The sequence below is a fragment of the Xiphophorus maculatus genome, chromosome 5 (assembly GCF_002775205.1).
Source record: "Xiphophorus maculatus strain JP 163 A chromosome 5, X_maculatus-5.0-male, whole genome shotgun sequence".
Lineage (NCBI taxonomy): Eukaryota > Metazoa > Chordata > Actinopteri > Cyprinodontiformes > Poeciliidae > Xiphophorus > Xiphophorus maculatus.
Window position 1 is genome coordinate 4,091,954 of NC_036447.1, and position 21,790 is coordinate 4,113,743.

The window sequence follows — 21,790 nt, forward strand, 5'->3', positions numbered from 1 at the left end:
GTTACATAATCCACGATTGCCCTGCTGTGAATGAAGATGTTAATGTAGGAAAAAAATGTTGGTCCTCTTGTTGTCTGGGGTGATGCTGCATCCCGCGGCGTGATACTGGCGCTCGGCGGAGAGTGAGGCGGCCTCCCGACTCTCTGACGCCAGGTCGAGCTGCAGACTCAACTGAGGCGGTGGGAGCGCTGAGGAGGGGCCCGCATACAGACCCAGCGCCGGGGCGACAGGAAAGGTAGTGTAAAACTTTTATTCATTTATATTAAAACACAAACGCAACGTTTCTCCATCTAGGTTTTCTTCTTGGTAAACTCTGCGCGGCTTCGTTTCTGAGAAAGTAGATCCCAACGGTCAGCGGCTCTCAGCTGTGTGTCAGTTGGGAAGCTTCAAACTTTTCTTCTTCCTTTTTGGCTCACATCGTCACACTAGAGCCATATTTAGCTATGTTTCTACTACAACTGCTGCCCTTTAGCCTTCTGAAAACTTGAATTTTGAGGTCTTTTATTAAAATATATATCGATTCAGTTCTGATTCCACTGTTTACTTGATTTAAGTTTTTTATCTTTACCAATGTTTATTAGGAACCATTCCAAGTACAAACTAAATGTGAAACTCTAAGAAGAACAATTGGGAATGAATGCGTGTTGAGTTACACGATGTGAATAAATTGGTGGTGTTACTGTGTCACACATCTACTTTCTTCACATCCAAAATGGCAATTTGTCTGAGTAACTTATAAATATGTGCTAAAAGCCCTAAAAAATAAAGAATGTGTCTCCAAACTGAGGTGGTAATGTTTCATTTATGATTATTTAAATAGTATGAACACTTTGGGGATGAATGACTGAACTAAGCCATGTCTCTGTGACAAATTTAAGATCACTGATTTATCCCCTGAGGTTCTGATGTTATGCAAACCTTGAGTAAAAATATCCCAATTTTCCCAATTTATCCCAAAAAACACAAGTGCATAATATAATCTAATTGCTTTTATTTAAAAAATAAAAGCAACAATTAATACCACTTCTGCAAACGTAATGAAATATATCGATTACTACAGTTATAGTAATGCCATGTATTGATTCATTGATTACATTTTGACACAAAATTGTAGGTAGCAATATACAAGATACTCACCTGTTAAGTGTTTTGTGTTCAGAATATTACACCTTTTTTTGTTTCCGCTCCACATGGAGTAACAATCAAGTATACAAGCTAATATAAGCAGGTAAATTGTCATGAGTAGAGCCTGCAGTTGGTTTTTTAGCAGAAATAATTTCAAACACCTAATAAAGTTGATGGTTGGCGCTAGATTTTCATGCTGTGACTGAATAACAATTTATTTGTGTTTAACACCAAGAAAATAAATTGGTGTAGTCAAACTTCATATTTCCAATTTTTTTCTAAACAAAACAAATTGGGTGCATTTTAGGCAAAATATAAAATAACAGCCAATGCATAATAGCTTAGAAATGCTGACACGTTCATTAAAAATTTAGCAAAGAAAACCCAAAACACTCAGAATTAGCATTTTCCCACTGCCAACAGATTTAAGGTTAATAATAATATGGGTAATTATTAATTTTCTTTCTGTCAGTCTTGTCATTCATGAAATTTTTCAAAAATATTCCTCCTCTTATACATCTCTTCATAATTTTTCCACCGTTATCATTATTATTTTTGTACATTCAGACCTTTTCAGGGACTTCACATCATAGGATATGTTTTGTTGTGTTGCTGTATCCGTGAATTCTTATGTCTTTGCAAGAGAACGGAGGAAAACAAAGTGAGGGACCTACAGCAGCTAAGCCTAGATCTGTTGACATTATTGAGGATGACATATCAGATTACCCAAAGGACAGGAATTTGTCCTTGTTCATGCTACAGTTCCAGTTGGATCATTCCAGCATAGGAGCATTTTTAGCGCTTTGTGAGACTTGTTTCTTTGACAAATTAGATGTGATTGTTGTAATCTTTTCACTTTATATCTGTGCATGGTAACATCTACCAAAAAAATCTGCAGAGAACAACGCTAAACCAATGCCAAGTTGCAGAGCTTCTTGTATGTCTGCATGGTGTGGATATGGTAGACTGGATGTGACGGAGTGAGGTGTCCTCTCTAACATAACACTGAGTGCCAAGTGTGTTTGACATGGCAGCTTGAAAACCCATGTGTTTGCTAGTTATGTCTGTCGTGGTCTTGTGTGGACAGCTGTGTCTGGGATGTAAAGAATCTGGTTCCACTAAGGCAAAATATGATTTACCTCCAAACAACACAGAAAAACATAGTGGTTTGCTATTGTACTTTGTTTGAAGAGACATGATGGTTTTATTTCATCTTTACCGACCCTTGTTCTGTGTTTGTGTTCATGTCTGTCAGGAAGAGTGACCCCAGTGGCTAAAATGAGCCTCTTGGGTCAATGCCATGTCTAGTCAGGGAGGGCAACACCTCCTGTCTGTCTGTGGTTATTTCCAAGCCCTGCTCTTAGACTGCCGTATTGACTCGAGTGGCTATGGCAAGAATCTGCATCTGCTACTGCATGGCTGCTTGTCTGCAAGGGATGCCTTCCATAGAACCAAATGAGGTATTTACTGTTGAGTCCGCCACCTCGTATGGTTGTTTTTTTCTTTTAAACAATCAAAAATCTTCATTTTAAACTCGTTTAGTGTACACCTGATGGTCTGGTGGACTCGTTCAATTGTCGACCAAAGTTGCAACATTTGTTACATTTTCGGATGGTGCAGTTCACTTTCACATTGCACTGTGACAAATAAACCAACCCCTTTGAAGAACTTGTTTTCCCCCCTTGCCTGGGGTGGTGCTACACCAAGAACCACGGAAGGAAATGACATGAAAACTTTTAAGAAGACACTGAGCGCAATTTCCTTCTTCACGAAATATTAACAAAAATGGAGTGGTGTCAGAATTTAGCTGTTGTAGGCTTACTCTGTAGTTAATGGGGAAAGACCACAAGCCATTTCTCCCAGTTGTGCTACACTCACATGTTTGTCAGTTCTTTATGTTCTTCCAGACTAGAATTTGTAGATCTTGTAAGGGAATGAAAAGCATAGCAGCTTTCATTTAACCAGCTGATCAGCAGTGCGCTGCAACAAGTGGTGCTACTCTCCTCCACACAGCCGGACAAACTCACATCACCTCACCTGAGAAAAATACGTAGTTTAAGGTGTAGAAATGATGTCAAATCTTAGTTATATATATAAAGTTCTTTAAATGTCAGCCGATGAGATATTTAGTGGGTAAAATCAAGACACTAAAATTAAAAGCTGTTTTTTTTGTAAGAATAAAACTCATGCATGGGTTTCTCCAGTGTGATGCCTTGATCTCCTTCTCTGCTATTTTTTTAAACTGAATTGTTACCATTTTGTAAAACACAGTGTCTGGTTCGTCAGAATGAGCCCTGATTGCAGTTCGTCTGTCATACATCTTTGGCTGCACCATTCGTACTTTCTTGCTCTTTTTCTGTCTCTTCATCTTCCCCCCTTTCTCCCTCGCTCTTTCTCTTTATCTATCACCCTTTCTCGCTTCCTGCTTTTCTCCGTTTATAGCCGCTGACTCCATTGAGCGAGGGTTAATGGACGCCCCATCTAGGACCCTGCTGATAAATAATGTAGCTTCTTCATAATGCCCCGTCCCTAGGGAGGGTCCAGAGAGCATCATTACTGCCTCCTCATCCTACACAGCGCAGGCTTAAATTGATTAACAGATATCGGAGCGGTGCAAAGTGATCCATGTGACTAGTGTAGTGGCTACCAGCTCGCACCAGGTGGGTCAAACCCCTCGCCTGCCTGTGTCGCATGATCCCACTCTGTGCTCCCATTATCTCCAGTCTCTGTCCAGTGGGCTAACTGATGACCATAACATGCTACCGCTAAACTAATAGGGAAGCGCTGCGCTCGGGCTCGACTGTAGGGAATGTCAAGAGAGTTTTTTATGGGTCTGTTGTGTAAATGATTGTGAGTGTTTCAGGTTTTACAGAGAAGAGAGCAGCTCCAAAGTCACTGCTGGCATCTGTTGGCTCTTCATTGATTAGGAGGAAGTTTAAAGCTCCATGGCAACATATAGGAATCACTTCAATATAAGGAGTTCATTTAAAGGCTTAACTATGATATTTACTATTTTGTCTCACTGAAAACTAAATATAGCATATGAACATATTGGTCACTTATTAAAGTATTAATCATTCATTTTATTGCTAATAATGTTTGTTGCATACTGCTCCTGAAAATATGGTTTTTAAAGTTTATTGGTTGAAGATGAACCATTTTCACTTTTTTTATGAAATGATTTGCTCTTATTTTATGGTTCACTTTTATGCAAACCTACTAAAGTCATATTTAATACAATTGCCATAGAATATCTATGGAAGTAGTAAAGTGACTGAAAAGATTAACAAAACTTATTTTAAAAAATGAAGAACAATGTCAAAATGTGTGTACAGTATGTTTATCTCTACAATCAAAATTTGTATTTTTATTTAAGAAAAATAAAGCATCTAATATTTTGAATATTGATTAAAAAATAAATATTAGCAAAATATTTGAGAATAAAGAAATGTTGTCAGTCACTCCTTGATGTGGGACCAAGATGTTTACTTGGCTATGAAAACTAAAACTGTATGAAAAAAAAACATAAGAAATTTAAAAATATATTAACCAACAGTTATTGCACTCCAACAGCCCTTTGTGCCATATACAGTATATTGCGCATACTGACATCACAATGACAATATATTCACCATATACTGTGCATTCCTGTGTGCAGGGGTGTAGTGAGATTATTTAAAAATTTGACATTTTTCAGACCAGATGCTCCAGTCAGCTTTAATGGCTGGTAAAACTTTGATGTGTCATCACAAATTGGATTTCTAATGACAGCCAAACAAACTCAGCAGTTTCCTGTAAAGTAGACACAAGAATGTTACATCAGAGATCTGACTTTACTCTTCATAAAACACAAATTGTATTGGAATTTATCAACCAATAGTTCTAAAATAAGAAAAAAACAATTAAATCAACCAAATGTAGAGGACTCCACATTGGCGCCGTTGTACTTTGACTATCCCTAATGACGCTGTAGAAGAGCATTGTTCTAATGTGCAACACAGTGCCACATCAGGCTCTCTGAATACTCTTGTAGTGAGACAAGCAGTCAGATATGATTTACTGTCAGCGATGGAAAAATCCAGGAAACATGGCCTCCAGCTGCAGCTGAATCATAGCAAAAGATTGTGTTAGTTCTCTTCCAGATGTTATAGTCCAAACTTCCATATGAGACGGGGAATTGTTTTCATGCGGCTAGTCTTGAATTCCTCTGAGAGCGCTGGCTGTTACTGAGAAGCCTTCAAAGCATGTGTATTAGCTGGATGCTTCTTTAAATGTCTACTTATGACACAATATACCTGTGACATCGTTTTAAAACTTGAACTTTTACACTTTATGCTTAGCTGCTACCTGATGTCTGTTTTTCCTGTGGTAACATTGTCACAATCTGCTTTTTCATTTGAAACTGAGCTCTGACAAAGCAGAGATGGTGTCAGATTTTGTAATAACATTTAAAGGAAATGAACTCAGAAGTTTATTGAAGCAAATCTCGCAGTCGGTTAGGGTAAAAGGTACATGTTGTTATTTTTTTCAGGCAGAAAAATATGTCGTAGTTTCAAGGATGCTTGCCTGTGTAATACCAAAAATGGATAAATCCTGTGATCATTTTATTGGCTTAGAACCAGATTCCACATGTTGCAGTTCTGTGACAAAAACAAAAAGCTTTTATTGAAATGTTTTGAAAATTTTGGTTTTATTTTGGGGACTTTCTAATTTGCAAATATATTCAAATGTGACAGAACAACACAAAGTAATGCAAAATTGTGAAGTTCAAGATTTATTGTTTTTATTCATTTTTGTTTGTATTCATCCCACTGATAGCCTTAAATAAAATTCAGTACAACTTATTGTTTTGAGAAGTAAAGGAAAAACTGCTGGAATGTAAATATTACACATACGGATAAAGTGATGGTTGCAATTTAATCTTTTGTGCAGCTGTGGTATAAATACAGCTGTTCTGTGAAGGCCTCAGCGGTTTGGTAGAGAGCTTTAGTAACAAACAGAGTCATGCAAAACACAGTGTGTGGAAGAAAGAAAATGTTGCACATCCCCCTGAAAACACAATATAGTGGTACCAGCATCATGCTGTGGGATGACTTTCATTAGCAGGGATAAAGAAGGCTGGTCAAAGTTGGTAGGAAGTTGGATGAAGCTAAATGCCGGGAGGAATGAGCAGAACATGTGTCGACGTGTGCAAAGCTAGGAGAGAAAACTTTTAAAAGACTTGAAACCTTCCAGGGAAAGTTGGTTCTACAAAGTATTGACTCTGAATAGAATAACATTTTTATTTGTCAAAATAAAAAAGCCATTTTATTTTTCAACCCTGCACTATTTTATATTGAATTCTGTGGTTATTACTTATACTTTTGCGAAGCATGTTTCTAGATCAGACTGCATTATAACGAGTCTTACAAACACTGATGACAAAGACAGAAAACACTCTTCATCCCATAAGCTGCATCACCAGAAATAACTGCAGAGCGGTCTTAAATATGTATCTGTTCTGTATAGGCTGTTGACTTACTGTCAGATGCTGATGCATCCTCACTTAGTGCCAAATTTCTGGTCAGCTGTACATTGGATTCAGGACATTTATCCAGAGCCAAACCTCAAATATGACTGAATTTTTTTGCCTAATTTTGTTCTGACAATTAAAAAAAAGAGTAGGCGAATAGAGCAGAAAGTTTTTAATGCTGTTTAGTTTTTCCTTTTAAAAACTGGAAGGTGTGGACCTTCTGGGTATTTAATTGCCCCGTTCTGACCCACTGAATGGGCATTTTTATTCAGGGGTTCACATGTCACATCCCTTTTATTGTCCTACACAAACACATGGTTGGTGTTTACAGGTTGTGTAATTTACTAAATTAAAGCTAATCTGTTTGCTAAATAAAAAAATACATCTACAAATTACTTACAATTACTAGTCAAATGCTTGGTGGTTTACAAGCCTGCAAAATATTGAAGTCGCAACAGATTAAGGCTGAAATGATTAATCACATTAATCACAATGAATCAGTTATTGAAATAATTGTCAACTAATTTAGTAATTGATTAATCGTTGACTGAAATAAACAAACTCAGAAAAGGTCAGTTAGAACGACATATTTAGGGCAGCAATTAAGCCAAAACTCTAATGTATATACAGAGAAATTTAGCATTTAAGATAAAAAAAAACAAAAAACTAAACGTGTTCTACCCAGAACACCTCATGTGACACAGTTTTCGCTTCTGTTAAAAAATCTCCTGTTAATCTTCTTTTGCTCTCCATTTATGAATCAGAAAATAATAACTAACAGATTAGTCCTAGACTTTATTGATGTTAAATCCAGCAGAGCCATCTGAGCTTTTCACATGTTGATATTAGAAGTATTTTATTTTGGCAGCAAACACATTCTTTGCTACAAATGATCAACCAAACACTAACTTTTAGGCTTCTTTAAAAAAAAAATTATTAGTTTATTTGTAATTTTTATGCATTTCTAATATTGTATAAAATAAGCTGAAGCAGTCAAATGAAAAATCTGCAGAATGTGCCAATGTTTTTGTCCAATTAATCTTCAGAAGAATAATCAATAGATGAATCAATAGCTAGAGTAATTGTTAGTTGCAGTCCTACAATGGATATAACTGTATACTGGAACATCAACAGGTGCTGAGCATGAAATACCTCAGCACCCTCATTCTGCAGGTTGTGGAGGTTGCAGTATGCAGACCTCTTCCTGTAAGTGATATTAGTAATTGGTAATAATGTGACAAGTCATACAGACAGGAAGCTATCTGAAGAATGTCAGGCTGATGTTCACAGAGCAGTAACACTTCCCCAGAACTCATGACTGACGGGTGTGGCTGCAGCAGTCACTTTTAACCTTACCTTTCTGCAGTAGAAAAGAAAAACTACAGGATTTATTTATTTATCTTTCAGATTATAACTTCATTGTAAACCCTTTTTTTCTTGCAGGACCTTGGAAACTTGGGAAGTACTTGGGGAAAAAAAAAAGAAATCCAAGAATCAGACAGTCCGTCTCTCTTTTCTAGCTGATTCTGCTGCTTCTATTGGCGACTTCAGGAGGGAAAATTAGTCACCATGAATGTTACTTCGCTCTTCTCCTTCACCAGCCCGGCCGTCAAACGGCTGCTGGGCTGGAAGCAGGGCGATGAAGAGGAGAAGTGGGCGGAAAAAGCCGTGGATGCTCTGGTTAAGAAACTGAAAAAGAAGAAGGGAGCCATGGAGGAGCTGGAGCGGGCGCTCAGCTGCCCGGGTCAGCCCAGTAACTGCGTGACCATCCCTCGCTCGCTGGACGGACGGCTGCAGGTGTCCCACAGAAAGGGTCTGCCACATGTCATTTACTGCCGGGTGTGGCGCTGGCCTGACCTGCAGTCCCACCACGAGCTGAAGGCGCTGGAATGCTGCGAGTATCCCTTCGGCTCCAAACAGAAGGATGTGTGCATCAACCCCTACCACTATAAGAGAGTGGACAGTCCAGGTGAGAAATATCAGTCTCAAGGCAACGGTTGAATTACAGTATTTTGGGTTTGTCACTTTTTACTCCCCAACAAGTTTCAACACGGAAGCAAAAAATGTACAGGAAGGTTGTTTTTTTTATTATTCGATAGGGGAGAACCAATTGCAGTTTCCTGGTCGATTGCAGATTACCAATCATTAAAAAAACCTGGAACCTGGACCTGCCGGTTCCAAATTTGGTTGATACCAAATTTTTTTGGCTGAAAGGTCGCTAAATATAGAAAGACAGTTGCTGAGTTGGCAACAGTGGGGAGACTGTTGCCAACTGAAAACGTGCAGACAGGACCTGGTGCCTTTCTCAGAGCAGAGCAGAAGAAGATAGTTGTTGATTTTTAGACCTTTGCTGAGGTAAATAAGATCTGAGGATAAGATCAGCCAATCACCGATCCCCCAAAATGAAGGAAATTGGCCAACCCCTATTATTCATTATAAAGTACTAGATGTTTTTAGAAATTAAGCATTGGTGATTGGAATCCATATTTCTACTACGATCAAGCAGAAAATAAGACCAACAAAAATGTAATTATGTGATTTTTAGATAACTTTTTCTTTAATTTCCGTTTAGACAACTTTAGTCGGTGCTCAGATAGTTAATCTTTCTTCTTTATGCTTTGAACTGTTTTTGTTGAGAAATGTAATGACAAAAATTATAAATCAGCAAGTTTCTTCATACTTTGCTTCAAATGAGCGAGTCAGATTTATCCGCTTTTAAAGTGATGTTCCTTTTCAGTTCCTTTTCTCTGGACATTGGCTCTTTTATCCCTTATTTTCAGTCCAGTACAGCATATTGTACTGCCTAAAAATAAAAATGACTAAAAAATGACTCTAAGTGGAAGACAGAATATTGTTATTGTATGAGTCACTTATATTAAATGACATCAAGTCTCTGGTGTTGAAAGAAGGCGTTGGCATTGGTGAGAAGCGCCCCAAAGGCATTGAAGTATGATGAGAACATAACATCTCCTAGCAGACAGCTTTCTTTGATACCTCCAATATGTTGAGTACAATTAACTCAACTTAAATCATACCAAATCGCCTCTACTTTCTCACCGTTTTACCCAGGGTTACTACCAGGCGTGTAGTAACAGGATCTGGGCTGGAGGTGAGCAGCCGTCAACAGAAAGAAAATGTTCCCGTAGACCCTCAGCTGCTAAAGGAAGATTCAGCCCAAAACCTTTGGCGCTCCGATCTAAAAATGTCTTACTGTAATAACAATTAACTGCAGCATATACGGAGAGCCAAACATGCCACAATTCAGTTAAGTCAAAATATCCCAAAACTGATATTAATACATGTGGAAATCTGAATAAAACATAAGTCTAATTTGTTCATTAAAGTAATATATCTTAATTATGATAATAATGATATAGCTTAAAATATTTTTTATTTGTATTTGAAATTTTATTCATATTTTTACTTAACGGCTGTGTGCTGAAGGCAAGGCAATTTATTCGTATAGCACATTCTCAGCAACTAGGCAATTCAAGGAGCTTTTCATGATTAGGAAAAAGGAAAATAAAACAACAAACAAGAAAAAACATGACAATGCAGTGGCAAAGTAAAGGAAATGATGACAGGTTGAAAGATCGACTACAGTTTATGATGTTACAGTTATTAACTGAAGGTATTTCTAAGCAAATGGGTTCTTAGCATTGATTTAAAGGAACTGTGTTTCAGCAGTTTTGCAGTTCTCTGGACGTTTCTTCCAGATTAGAGGAGCATAAAAACTGAATGCTGCTTCTCCATGTTTCAGTTCGACTAAAGATAAACGCATGGATGAGTATTCTTAAGATCTTGTTGAGAAGTACAAGATCTCATAAATTTATTTTATCTCTTCATCTAATGACTAATTTTCCCAGAGGTCCTAGAAAAGTAGAGTTCACCCCTCTGAGATATTTTGATCTCAACTGCTTTAAAGTTGCTGTGCAGTTTAACCAGTCAGATATTATTAGGGTTTCTTTAGTAAGACATAGATGAATAGAAATTATTTCATCATGTACTTCATAACACTTCTTGAATCAGTGACCATCTCTCCTATGGTCTTTTTAATGTCTACAGTCTCAGATCAATACAGCCATGCCCTCCAGCACTATCAGCAGCAGGAGCAGCAACAGCAACTTTATACCCCATCAGGTAAAACATAGGCTACTTCTGCTTCACATACCTGATGACAGTGGTATAGAATGGTGCGATTCTATGTTAGATTCTTGACGAACATAGGCTGTTGTAGTTGTTATTTTGTAAGTTTTGTTTTTAGATCTTGGTCTATGTGCACCTCTTCAAAGGTTTGGTTTACAGGTATCATGTGAATTAGGTTTTGGTTAAGGTTGGTATAGGAATGTATTGGTAATGGTTAGTGTAGTGTGATAAGGTCAAGTATCACTAAGTAAAGAATGCTGGTTCTGTTCTGAAGATTACCATGGAACCTCTGGAGGTGCAAAGAAAGATTCTTCATAAAAATCAAGAAAATAACAGAATTAGACTTGCAGAAAAAATGTATTCCATAGAGAATTATTCTTAAAAATTGATTTTAAAATAAGTATTACGTCTTTGCCGCTGCTATATTGCGTCACACTTCTGCTCTGCCACCGTGTGTATTTTGAGTAATTATTTGATATCTTTTTTTTTGTTTAAGAACAAAATCCGACAGCTAAGCTAACCTAATACTGGTAATTTATGTTACAGTGTTTTATGCACAAACCTATTTTCGTTTAAATGTAAACTTATGGAATTTGATACAGTATGAAACCGTGTAGAGTTGTTTTAAATAAATGCTCTATTTGTTTACAGTCCTTTCCTCTTCTCAGTCATCGTTTAATAGAAAAATTGTTTCCAAATTGAATTGTGAGCCTAAAAATCAAAATAAAATTGACTGAAAGATTTGCATCTGTACAGAAAACCCTCAGCTACTTCATCATCAGACTTATACAACAGCAATGTCTTCAGTCAGGGGCTTCTACAGAGCCACTGTAATATAGACTGCTGCAGGAAATCCTCTCTGCCTGTAGCCATCAGCACCTATAGCAACTTTTTAAGGAAAATTACATGAGTTTTAGCAACATTTCATTTCTCTTTGGGATTAATAATGTACTTTTGAATTGAGTTGTAATTGTTAGGATTAGGCAGTTGATGCAGCTACTAGAATGAATCAAAGTCAATATGAGGTTGTAATATGGGTAAAAATGTGTGTGCATGTGTGTGTGTGTACTTTGATGTGTTTTTAGAGCAGGAAATTCCATGTCAGGGAGAACGGGGGCTTTGTTATACACATGCTTCAGATGGTAGACCCCTTCTTCTGCACACATTGACACAAAAGCACACATGCTCGTTCACTTGCACACAGTCTAGAAAGACTCACCAGATCTCTCTTGCTCTTACTCACACACACACACGCACACACACACACACACACACACTTGATTCTTGATTGCATGAGGGATTTGTGAGGATGGCTGGAACAGGAAGACAGTCGCTCACACACAAAGGGAGGAAAGACTCGCTGCCTGCCTTGCACACGTTTAGTTTTAGCGGCGGGTAGCTCAGGGGATTCAACTCCAGACTACCTGTCTGTTCACGCTCCTCATCTCACACACACTCTAGCAAACACACACCATGCCAACCTCCTTTCGTTGCTCGAACATCAATTTTTAACCTTTAAAATAACTTCTCTTCTGATGTATCAGCCTCATCTAAAATGTCAGCTACAGCTTTCTGTACCTACTCAGGTATTTATAGATGCAAGCGGAGCGTATCACTGTGGTTTCAGCTGCACCTGAATAGCCATCAGCCAGGGATATTTTGCCCAAGTGATGAATTCCACAAGAATGCCTCATCTCGCACCATCTTTCAGGGCAGAAACCTGAGAGTCGGAGCCAAATACCGCTGGCTCAGACCAACTGCCTGGAAGCTGACATTTGAAAAATGCAGCGACATCTGCACTCAGAATGTTGAATCATGGAGAGCAGCAGAAAGACATCAGGGTTTAATCTGAGCTCGCATGCATGTGATTGTAAGTCATGTCTGTTGTGAACTGATTACTTGTGTTTTTACGATCTGGATCTTCTTCACTTCTGAGACACAGAACAAAGGCGATTAAGAGTGATTAAAAGTATTCATACCTCTCACACTTTTTGGCCGATTTTGTCATTTAACAAAATGAAGGGGGACGGAAAGGAAACACTTTTTTTCTACAAATAAAAATCTGAAAAAATGTGCTTGGGATTTCATATTAGCCTCTCTCAGCTCCCTTTGGCCAAACTGAAAATCTGCTAATTCACAGCCGACCAAAGGTACCTTTGGAGGAGCTGTAGTCATAACACAAATATGACTTTTATGAAAAAGCTGCACAAAGAGGATTCTTATTATATATTTAATGTCTGGAGAAAAACTGGTGCTGCACACTGAACACAGAGTCTACAAGTTGAAACAATCTCCATCTACTCTGGCTGAGCCGAGTGTGCAAAGCAGATAGAGATGTTCCCCAAAAGCTATACAGCTTTTACCAACGTACATGTTTTCTTGTATTTGTGGAGTCTTTTCAATTACTAGGTTACTGAACCCCCAGCTTGTCTGATCTGATTTGATTTGGTCAGCACTAACGCATTGGTCAGTGTTAGTGCTGACCAATGTTAGAATGGTGGCATCAATGTTCATTTATAAAAAAAAAATTAAACCGTACACTGAAGAGGAAAATGCTATGCCTTGTTATTGTAAATCTTTTCCAAACAGTTGGAGTTTTATGGAGCTTTTTATTTGTAGACAGATTGTCAGCCAACATTATGTCATCAACAGTGTACAAACTGAAGTATTATTTTTCTTTTTCCAGTGTTGCCTCCTGTTTTGGTACCGAGGAACAGCGAGTTCAATGCCAAGCACACAATGCTGCCTCGCTTCCGCAACCCGCTTCAGCAGAACGAGCCGCACATGCCCCAGAATGCCACCTTCCCAGAATCCTTTACTCAGGCAAACACTGTTCCTTTCCCTCATTCTCCGGGAAACGGCTTCCCAAATTCACCCGGAAGCGGCAGCAACACCACCTTCCCTCACTCGCCATCCAGCTCCGATCCGGGAAGTCCGTTCCAGCTGCCTGGTAGGAGCGAAGAGTCTCCGTTTCCTCCACAATGTGCCACAGTTTGTCACTTTTTACATCATTCTGGGCCTTTTTTTCCTCATGTAGAGACCCCCCCACCTGCTTACATGCCCCCAGAGGAGCAGATGACGCAGGACTGTCCTCAGCCAATGGACATCAACCTCATGGCTCCACCTTTGCCTACAGAAACAAACAACCGGGCAGGTAAGGATGTGCTCACACATCTTTATGATGTGCAGGGCTCGTATATCGTTAATGAATATATTTACTTATAACCTCTACTTTAATAGCTTGGTGCAATAATTGTTTATCTTAGCTTAGTGGTTTTAATTTTCCACATAATAAAAATAAACTGTTTGAGTTTGTTTTAGCTGTTGGACATTTATGTCTATCAGCAACGAAACTACATTTTGGGTAGGTTAAATTAAAAATATGGATTTTCATTACTGCAAGCACTTCTTACACCTCACTATTAGAGCATTAATAAATATCAATATCTTTAAAAATATGATTAAATGAATGTCTATTTCTATGCAGCAATATGCAGGCCCGTCATGACAACAACTTGCTGGAAATTCTTCCAGAGATCGTTATGATTTACAGGAATATTGTTCTTTTGAGACTATTTTCAGTTAATATAGTAACACTAATGGCATAATATTGCTAGTTTGCCTTCTCAACGAACAATAAACCAGAATTTTGCACCTTGCAACTGCAAGACATTGATTTAAATATTGAAAATAAAAGATGACAACCAGAAACAATAAATAAAAAGAAAATAAAAACCACACACAACCAAAACCATAAAAAAAATTGATTAATAAGGTCTAAACAAAACTTCCTTTAAAAAATATTGATAATCAGAATGGACATTATTGAGCTCATTTTAATTTATCATACAATTAATTGATTCATTGCTTATTGATATGCAGTTACAGCCATACAGACTTTTGCCAAAGAAGACTGCAATGAAAATTTTATCATCACTTTTATCATCATCATAACAAATACCACAAAATATCTTAAGTAAACTAAAGTTTATGTCACCCACCCCTAGTAGCTATATTGTTTAATTAAAGCCAGTGGAGAATAAATCTTTACCCAATTCATGTTTTACTGTTTGTTTATGCCTGAGTTGCCACCGATTATGAAAATAATCACTGATTTACATTATGCAGCTTGTTAACAAACACCAGCTTCATGGTCTTTATCTTTTAGCACACAAAATTAGAAAACATTTAGGAGTTTGTTTTGAATTAAATCTGACTCACCACAGACAGGGCAGGGAGTGTATTAAAACCTTTGTCTGAACTTTTGTCTCCTTTTTATGGCCCATAAAGTACCTTATTTGTATCATTCTGTATCATCATTCTCTCAAAGCTCACAGATCTGTCCTCGTCCTGTTACAGCAGTAGCAGGAAGAGGCGCTGAAAGTTTTGTTAGCTGGTAACGGGAGGTCGGAGGAGTGTTAATGTTTTTCTTTTTTTTTCCTTTTCCACAAGCTGCATCCTGTACAGGGGAGCAGGTTTCTATTGTAGATCAGCTCTGGGAAGGAGAAAGACAAAACACACCTGCCAGCCAGTGCCACACTGCAGAGGAAGTTTGGGAGGGGGTGGGTTGCACCTAGATAAACATGATTTATTCTTCTTTCCATATGGGGGAGGTCATCCTGGAATGGCCCAGAAAGCTACAGGATCACACCACAAAACACAGGCTGCACCTTTTAGAGCGCAACAAAAATGACAAAGCTACTAATTAGCTTTTGAAACTTTCATTTCTATTTTCGGGCTTTTTAAAGATACGAATAATCGGATTCATTGTGACAAACTGATTATTCAAATAACTGTAACGTAATCTAGTAATACAATTAACTTCTAACTGGAGTGTACAGGCTCTAAAAAATGCCATTTGGTGAAAGAACAACAAATTCAGAGCAGTAATTAACACAAAACTGGACAAAAAATATATACTTTTTGTATTTATGACTTTAAAAAAGACCTAAGCAAACATGTGTTACTCAGGACTCCTCAAATCACTTAGTTTTAGCTGAACTCGGTTTAAATTTTGTGAAAATAGAAATCTCCTATAAAGCATCTTTTACTGTCTTATTATTAATTGCTCAACAGATCAGCCCCACACAGTATTGATGTTAAGTTAAGCATCAACATGTTTAACATGTTGATGCTAGAAGTATCATTGTAGCTGGAGATTCATCATTTGCTACAAATGTTCAAGCATACCACTAAAATAATGTTATAGCATTTTAGGCAATAAAATGTTTATTTTCTCTTTTAAAAGGAACTGAATTATATTCATTTGTATTTGCAAAATTGTATAAAAAGCTTAAGTGTTTGAAAAATCCACAGAATGTGCCAATTCTTTTTCCCTTGATTAATTGATTATCAGAATAATCAATGGAATAATTGATGACTAAAATTATCATTAGTTGCAGCACTAATGGTCTTAAACTTTTGATCATCTAACAAACAGCCTTTTTGAAGCTCTGATTTTTAGATCCAAAAGTGGAAAATATGAATTCTGGACATTTTTCAACTGGTCTTTTTATCAGAAGTATATCTCTAGCTGCGGTTCCGTTATAAATGTGCTCAAAACTTATGTTAAAAACACAAAATTTAACAATTGCGGCATTTGCATAAAATAAACAACCCCTAACCCACTTCTTGTCGTCTTCTTCATCTTTTCCGCTTGTAGTAATATCCGGTTGTCATTCTAAAGTCAATGGAAGCAGATCTTCTGAAACATTCCTGAGAAAGTTTGGAATAATTACGTGGATGAGCTGGAATTAAAAACAATCTTTCTAGCTCAGAGAAGTCTCTCTCCCTCTGTGTCTGGCCCTTTGACCTTGGCTCCCTCCACTGACCCTTTCCTTGCGCTTCCTGTGCAGATGTGCAGCCGGTGGCCTACGAGGAACCAAAGCATTGGTGCTCCATTGTTTACTATGAGCTGAACAATCGCGTTGGCGAGGCCTTTCAGGCTTCCTCCACCAGCGTTCTCGTCGACGGCTTCACAGATCCCTCCAACAACCGCAACCGCTTCTGCCTCGGCCTGCTCTCCAACGTCAACCGCAACTCCACCATCGAGAACACCCGGCGGCACATCGGCAAAGGTGAACCATCTGAACAATCAGTTCATCATTCAGCTGTACCACAGTGCTGGTGCTTTTTGGAATTAAAAAGCCCGTTATCACGTTTCTGTCAGGCGTTCACCTGTATTACGTTGGAGGCGAGGTGTACGCAGAGTGCCTGAGCGACAGCAGTATCTTCGTCCAGAGTCGTAACTGTAACTACCACCATAACTTCCACCCCACAACTGTGTGCAAGATTCCCAGTAGATGTAGCCTGAAGATCTTCAACAACCAGGAGTTTGCCGAGCTGTTGGCCCAGTCCGTTAACCACGGTTTCGAGGCCGTCTATGAGCTCACCAAGATGTGTACCATCCGGATGAGCTTCGTTAAGGTAATCTGTTTTAGAAATCCCTCTGAAAAAGACAAGTTCTGGTAAAACATTTGATCAATAAAACATTAAAGGATTGAATTTGAGGGATGTTTTCAGACTTTCCTAATCTTTATGGGACTAAGAAATACATTGATTTTACTGATTAATCAAATTTTCTGTTTTGAAGATTACATTTTTAGAAAATCTGGATTTTTTTTTCACCAATTCACTTCTTGAGTTTCCATTTTTCAAAGTGAGGTTTGCTCACCCGCAGCAGCCATCTTGTTTGATAGTTGTGTTTCACAGCTTCCATTTATTTACCTTTTAATCCAGGTCACCTCACAGAAGCTATAATTGAAATGAAAATAAGGTCTTTAAGATATTTTTTGCCTTGCATACAAAAGGTTGACTGACAGCGCTAAGAACTTACTCCTGGCTCTGGTTGTTTTTGACTGGGAGCGGTACATTACTGCAGATCATAATAGTATCACCGGAAGAAGGTGGAGAAGCTTGATATTTTTTCTCAGATTATCCGTCTCATACCATACTGTCACAACATGGTGACAGTTTTAACAAATATGTAAAAAACATATTTTTTAAGTTATATACTGCAGCTTAATGGAGAAAAATTGTAATGACATGCTGAAGGCAGACTGTTAGAAACAGCAGGAGCTTCTTAAAGAGACAGAGGCAAATTTTAAAATGTGCAAAGTCAAATTTCTTTTAAGTCATATTTTATTTTTTATATATATAACTGAATGTAACATACTTGATTGTTCTATTAAATGCCACTATGAACCTGTAAATTAAATAATCCTGCCACTTTAAGAGTCAAGACTGGAGTGGACCTTCACCTTCCAGCAGGACAACAACTCCATCATACAACCAGAGCTAAACTGACATGGCTTACATGAAGACATTCATGTCGACCTAGTCAAAGTCAAAACCTTTGTGGCAGTACTTAAAGACTGATGTTTATAGAAGTTCTCTGTGTGAACTGATTGAGCTTGAGATGTTTTACACAGCAGACGTGCAAAACTGCTAGAGACGCACCTCGAAAGACTTGCAACTGTCTCTGGAGAGAAAATAAGCAAATATGAATCCAGGTGTAAAGTGACAAAATGTGAAGAAGTTGAAGGGATATGAATATTTTTAAGAGATGCTGTCTGAACAGTTCTACTTTGAGATCTAACAGAATCCTGCCTTTCAGGGCTGGGGAGCGGAGTACCACCGTCAAGATGTGACCAGCACGCCCTGCTGGATTGAGATCCACCTGCATGGTCCATTGCAGTGGCTGGATAAAGTCCTGACCCAGATGGGTTCCCCCCACAACCCCATTTCCTCTGTCTCATAGGCTCCAGTAACCCCAGTCTCCACAGCCACGTGGCTGTCCGCACCCCAGCAGCTTGGTCCAAGTAGCGAGAATAGCAGCTAACTGGTCCCAGACTGGTTTGTAGTCCAGTCAGTGGTCTGTAAATGATGGGAGTCCAAGCTGATCTGGGACCAGTAAGGTTAGATGGATTGTTACACGGCGCTTCTACTTGAAGGACATCCGAGTTGAACACATGAACAGGTTGGGAGAGGAGGAAACAACGCGAGTGTGACGTACTGAAGATACTTGATCTTTGTGACCAACTGTAATAATTGAGGCAAACAACTCCTCTGGTATCTTCCTGCTACAACTGAAATCTAGTTTGCATTTCAATTTTCCCTTAAAAATACAGTTGTATTTGTGTTACTACGACAGTTTGTGGGACATTCCAAGTCATCAAATTTGCAGTTTTCTGATGTTTTCTGTCTCAATAAGTGGAATTGGCATCAAATGTGCAAACGCTGCAAAAACACAGAATCTTATCAAGTGATTTTGGTCTAGTGAAACTATCTTGGTACACCTGAAGCAAGACTATTTCAGCAAGAAATAGGAGCTTGTTTTACATCATTTCCTTAAAAACTGATAGTTCCACTGGCAGACTATTTAGCTTATAATATGGAATAAATGTTTTGTTAGTGAAATAATCTGCCAGTGGAACTTTTTTTAATCAATGTTAAGGAACTATTGGCTTAAACCAAGCTCCTAAATCTTGCTGAAAAGTGTAAGTTAGTTTTGTCCTATTTCAAGTGTACTAAGATATTTGTTCTTGAAGGTTGAAAAAAAATTACTTGATAAAATCCTGTCTTTTTGCTGTGCAGAGTACAAGTGGTTGATATTTTCAGTAAATGAATTGATGTTATCCCATCAGAAATCATAATTAGTCACACAAGGACAAAATGAGGGGTTTAAAAGTGCAAAGTGTCTGGTTGTGTGTGGAGCATGGGACTTAAATAGCATTTCACAAGATAAAGACTGAAACTTTCATTGTCATCTTGTTACACTTTTTGTTTACTGTGTAGATGTTGTCACCATTAGAATATGTGCTATCTGGATTTGCAGAGCATCTTTTGGTTAGTGTGGCGTTGCATAAGAATGGTAGCTGAACATGACATGAAATTGAGACAAAACACAAGAGGAAGTTTTTAGCCTACAGCAGAATGGTCTCTGATGTGGGAGCACTGGGGATTGACATCGTCATTCAAAGATTTTGGAAACACTTCATGATCCAGTTTATCTGTTAAATATAAAGTTCCATCCTGCAGCATTTTACACTTCTGGTACTGAGAGTAATTACATAAACACTGTTGATGAGGACTAATAATGTTTCATTTTTCATAAAATGTCTTTTAAATTCTCCCTGCAACCTAGAGGTTACTTTAATGAAGTTTACAGATTTATTGCTCAGAATCAAAGATTGAAAATTAAACCAGAAAAGTATTTTTAAAATGTACAAGTTACTTTCCAGTAACTCTTCTGTACCTCCAGGGTTTCTTTCCTTGAATTTACAGGTTATTTTCCTAGGACGTACAGATTACTCCTTTAAAACACTTTTCTGAAATTCAAAAATACTTTTGAAACTCAAGGGTTATGTTACTGGAACATACAGGTAACATTCTGGAGCTTACAGGATACTTCCTGAGGCCTTAAAAGTTACTTTTAAAGAACTTGTAGGTCATTTTTGAGATGAAAATGTATTTCTGAAATCTACAGGTAAGATTTCCTGAAATTTATGTTACTTTCTGATACGTGTTGAAAAGTAACCTGAAAGTCTCAGAAATCCCCTATTATTGCTTAAGAAAAACGTAAAAGAATACACTTTAAATGTTAGCATTGCAACCTGCTGGTTCTGGAAAATATCCTAGAAGTTTCAAGAAAGTAACTTGTAATTATTTTAGGAAAGTACAGGCTTGTGTTAAATATCCCTGCTAGTTTCTTGTTACTTCCAGAGTGGCATAAACCTTCTTTAGATGCTTCAAATGTTTATTTTCTGGGCCCCCCTGTTTTGACCCGTTCTGAGCATGGTTTGTGCTTCTACTATGTCAACATGGGACTGATTGTCACAAAGACTGCAGCAAATTATTGATTTTAACCAAAATATCTACTGAATTTATTTGGATGTATTAGCTGAAATTTATGTTTGAAAGCGCTCTTTGTTTCCACCCACCTGTTTCATCTTGTTACATTATTTACACAATTTTATTGAATTCTTGGTCTGTTTATTTTCATTTTTAACTCATCCTTTACTCCTCCTTCAGTACCATACGGTCCCAACTGTTTCTTTTTATGTGGTTTTGTTCTGAAGGCTGGTTTTTAAAGCTGTTTTTACACATGAACTTGCATCAATTTTCTGCATCATTTGACTTCAAGTTTCAATAAAACCTGTAGGAATATTTGTTTTGTTTTCAAACACTTGAAAGGTAGTGTAAATATTCAGTGACTGCTCATTCTCTTTTTAAAGTGACTGAACAAAGTGTATTATAATAATGTTTAAGGGAAAACGTTGAGCATTCAGATTTTAACCAGTAACTGAGCAAAATATGCCAGTTACTGTCCTATTGTGTTTTTTATTAAATGCAGATTTTGCTATTTGTTTCTTTCTTGCTTTTAGCAATCCTCTCTGAACTGAACTGATTTACTCATAACATTCTTTTTTTTTTTTTTTTGTATTTTTTGAACGTGTTTCGGTTTGTCTGCACTTTCACATTTTTGCCTCATTGTTGTTTTCTTTGTTTTTTTGTTGGTTTTTTTCCTGTTTTGCTCTGTAAAACTCCCAGAAAAGCAGTTTTATTCCATGAATATCAAGTCTCTACTGGAAGATTGAATAAAATTGTTTCATTAATCACAAAACCGGTTTCCTCCTTGGATGTGTCAACATTTCTCTGGGCAAACTTTCAGAAGTTGAAAACTTTGTGTGACTGCCTTACAAATAAGCAATATGTTTTTATGAAGGATGAAGTCCACTTTGGCTACCAATACTGCATCTGGAGTAAATGTGTGAATATTTCTGTGTCCAGATGGGTCAGTATTAGTAGAAAGGTGCTGAAAGTTAAGATTGTTAGGAACTGGAATAGAGTCATAAATAAATCTCTGACATATTTGTCTTTTTTCAGTAGTGTGGCATTTAGCAAATATAAAAGGACCTAAAACGACAAATTTGGTCAGATTTCACTTCAGACAGTACAACCGAACATCTGGTTTCAACAGTAAATAAATAAAAATAGGAGTCTAAC

General features: G+C 37.7%; 1 protein-coding gene across 2 annotated transcripts; it reads left to right on the forward strand.

Moving 5' to 3' along the window:
• Positions 1–134: 134 nt before the first annotated feature.
• On the forward strand, positions 135–21,407 carry smad1 (SMAD family member 1). 2 transcript variants are annotated; one of them, XM_014476174.2, is made up of 8 exons: positions 135–235; positions 8,081–8,606; positions 10,703–10,777; positions 13,470–13,733; positions 13,821–13,937; positions 16,639–16,860; positions 16,953–17,209; positions 18,399–21,407. In XM_014476174.2, exons 2-8 carry the CDS (start codon positions 8,207–8,209, stop codon positions 18,540–18,542), a joined length of 1,479 nt encoding a protein of 492 aa, XP_014331660.1. In that variant the 5' UTR covers positions 135–235; positions 8,081–8,206; the 3' UTR covers positions 18,543–21,407. The 2 variants fall into 2 exon arrangements, with proteins under 2 accessions (XP_014331660.1, XP_005797641.1); XM_005797584.2 differs by lacking the exon at positions 10,703–10,777.
• The last annotated feature ends 383 nt before the right edge of the window (positions 21,408–21,790 follow it).

Excerpts from the sequence above, each read along its gene's own strand:
- smad1 (XM_014476174.2), top strand. The coding sequence starts at position 8,207 with ATGAATGTTACTTCGCTCTTCTCCTTCACCAGCCCGGCCGTCAAACGG. Across the intron at positions 10,778-13,469 it reads GCAACTTTATACCCCATCAG|TGTTGCCTCCTGTTTTGGTA; the intron begins GTAAAACATAGG and ends TTCTTTTTCCAG. Across the intron at positions 17,210-18,398 it reads TCCGGATGAGCTTCGTTAAG|GGCTGGGGAGCGGAGTACCA; the intron begins GTAATCTGTTTT and ends CCTGCCTTTCAG.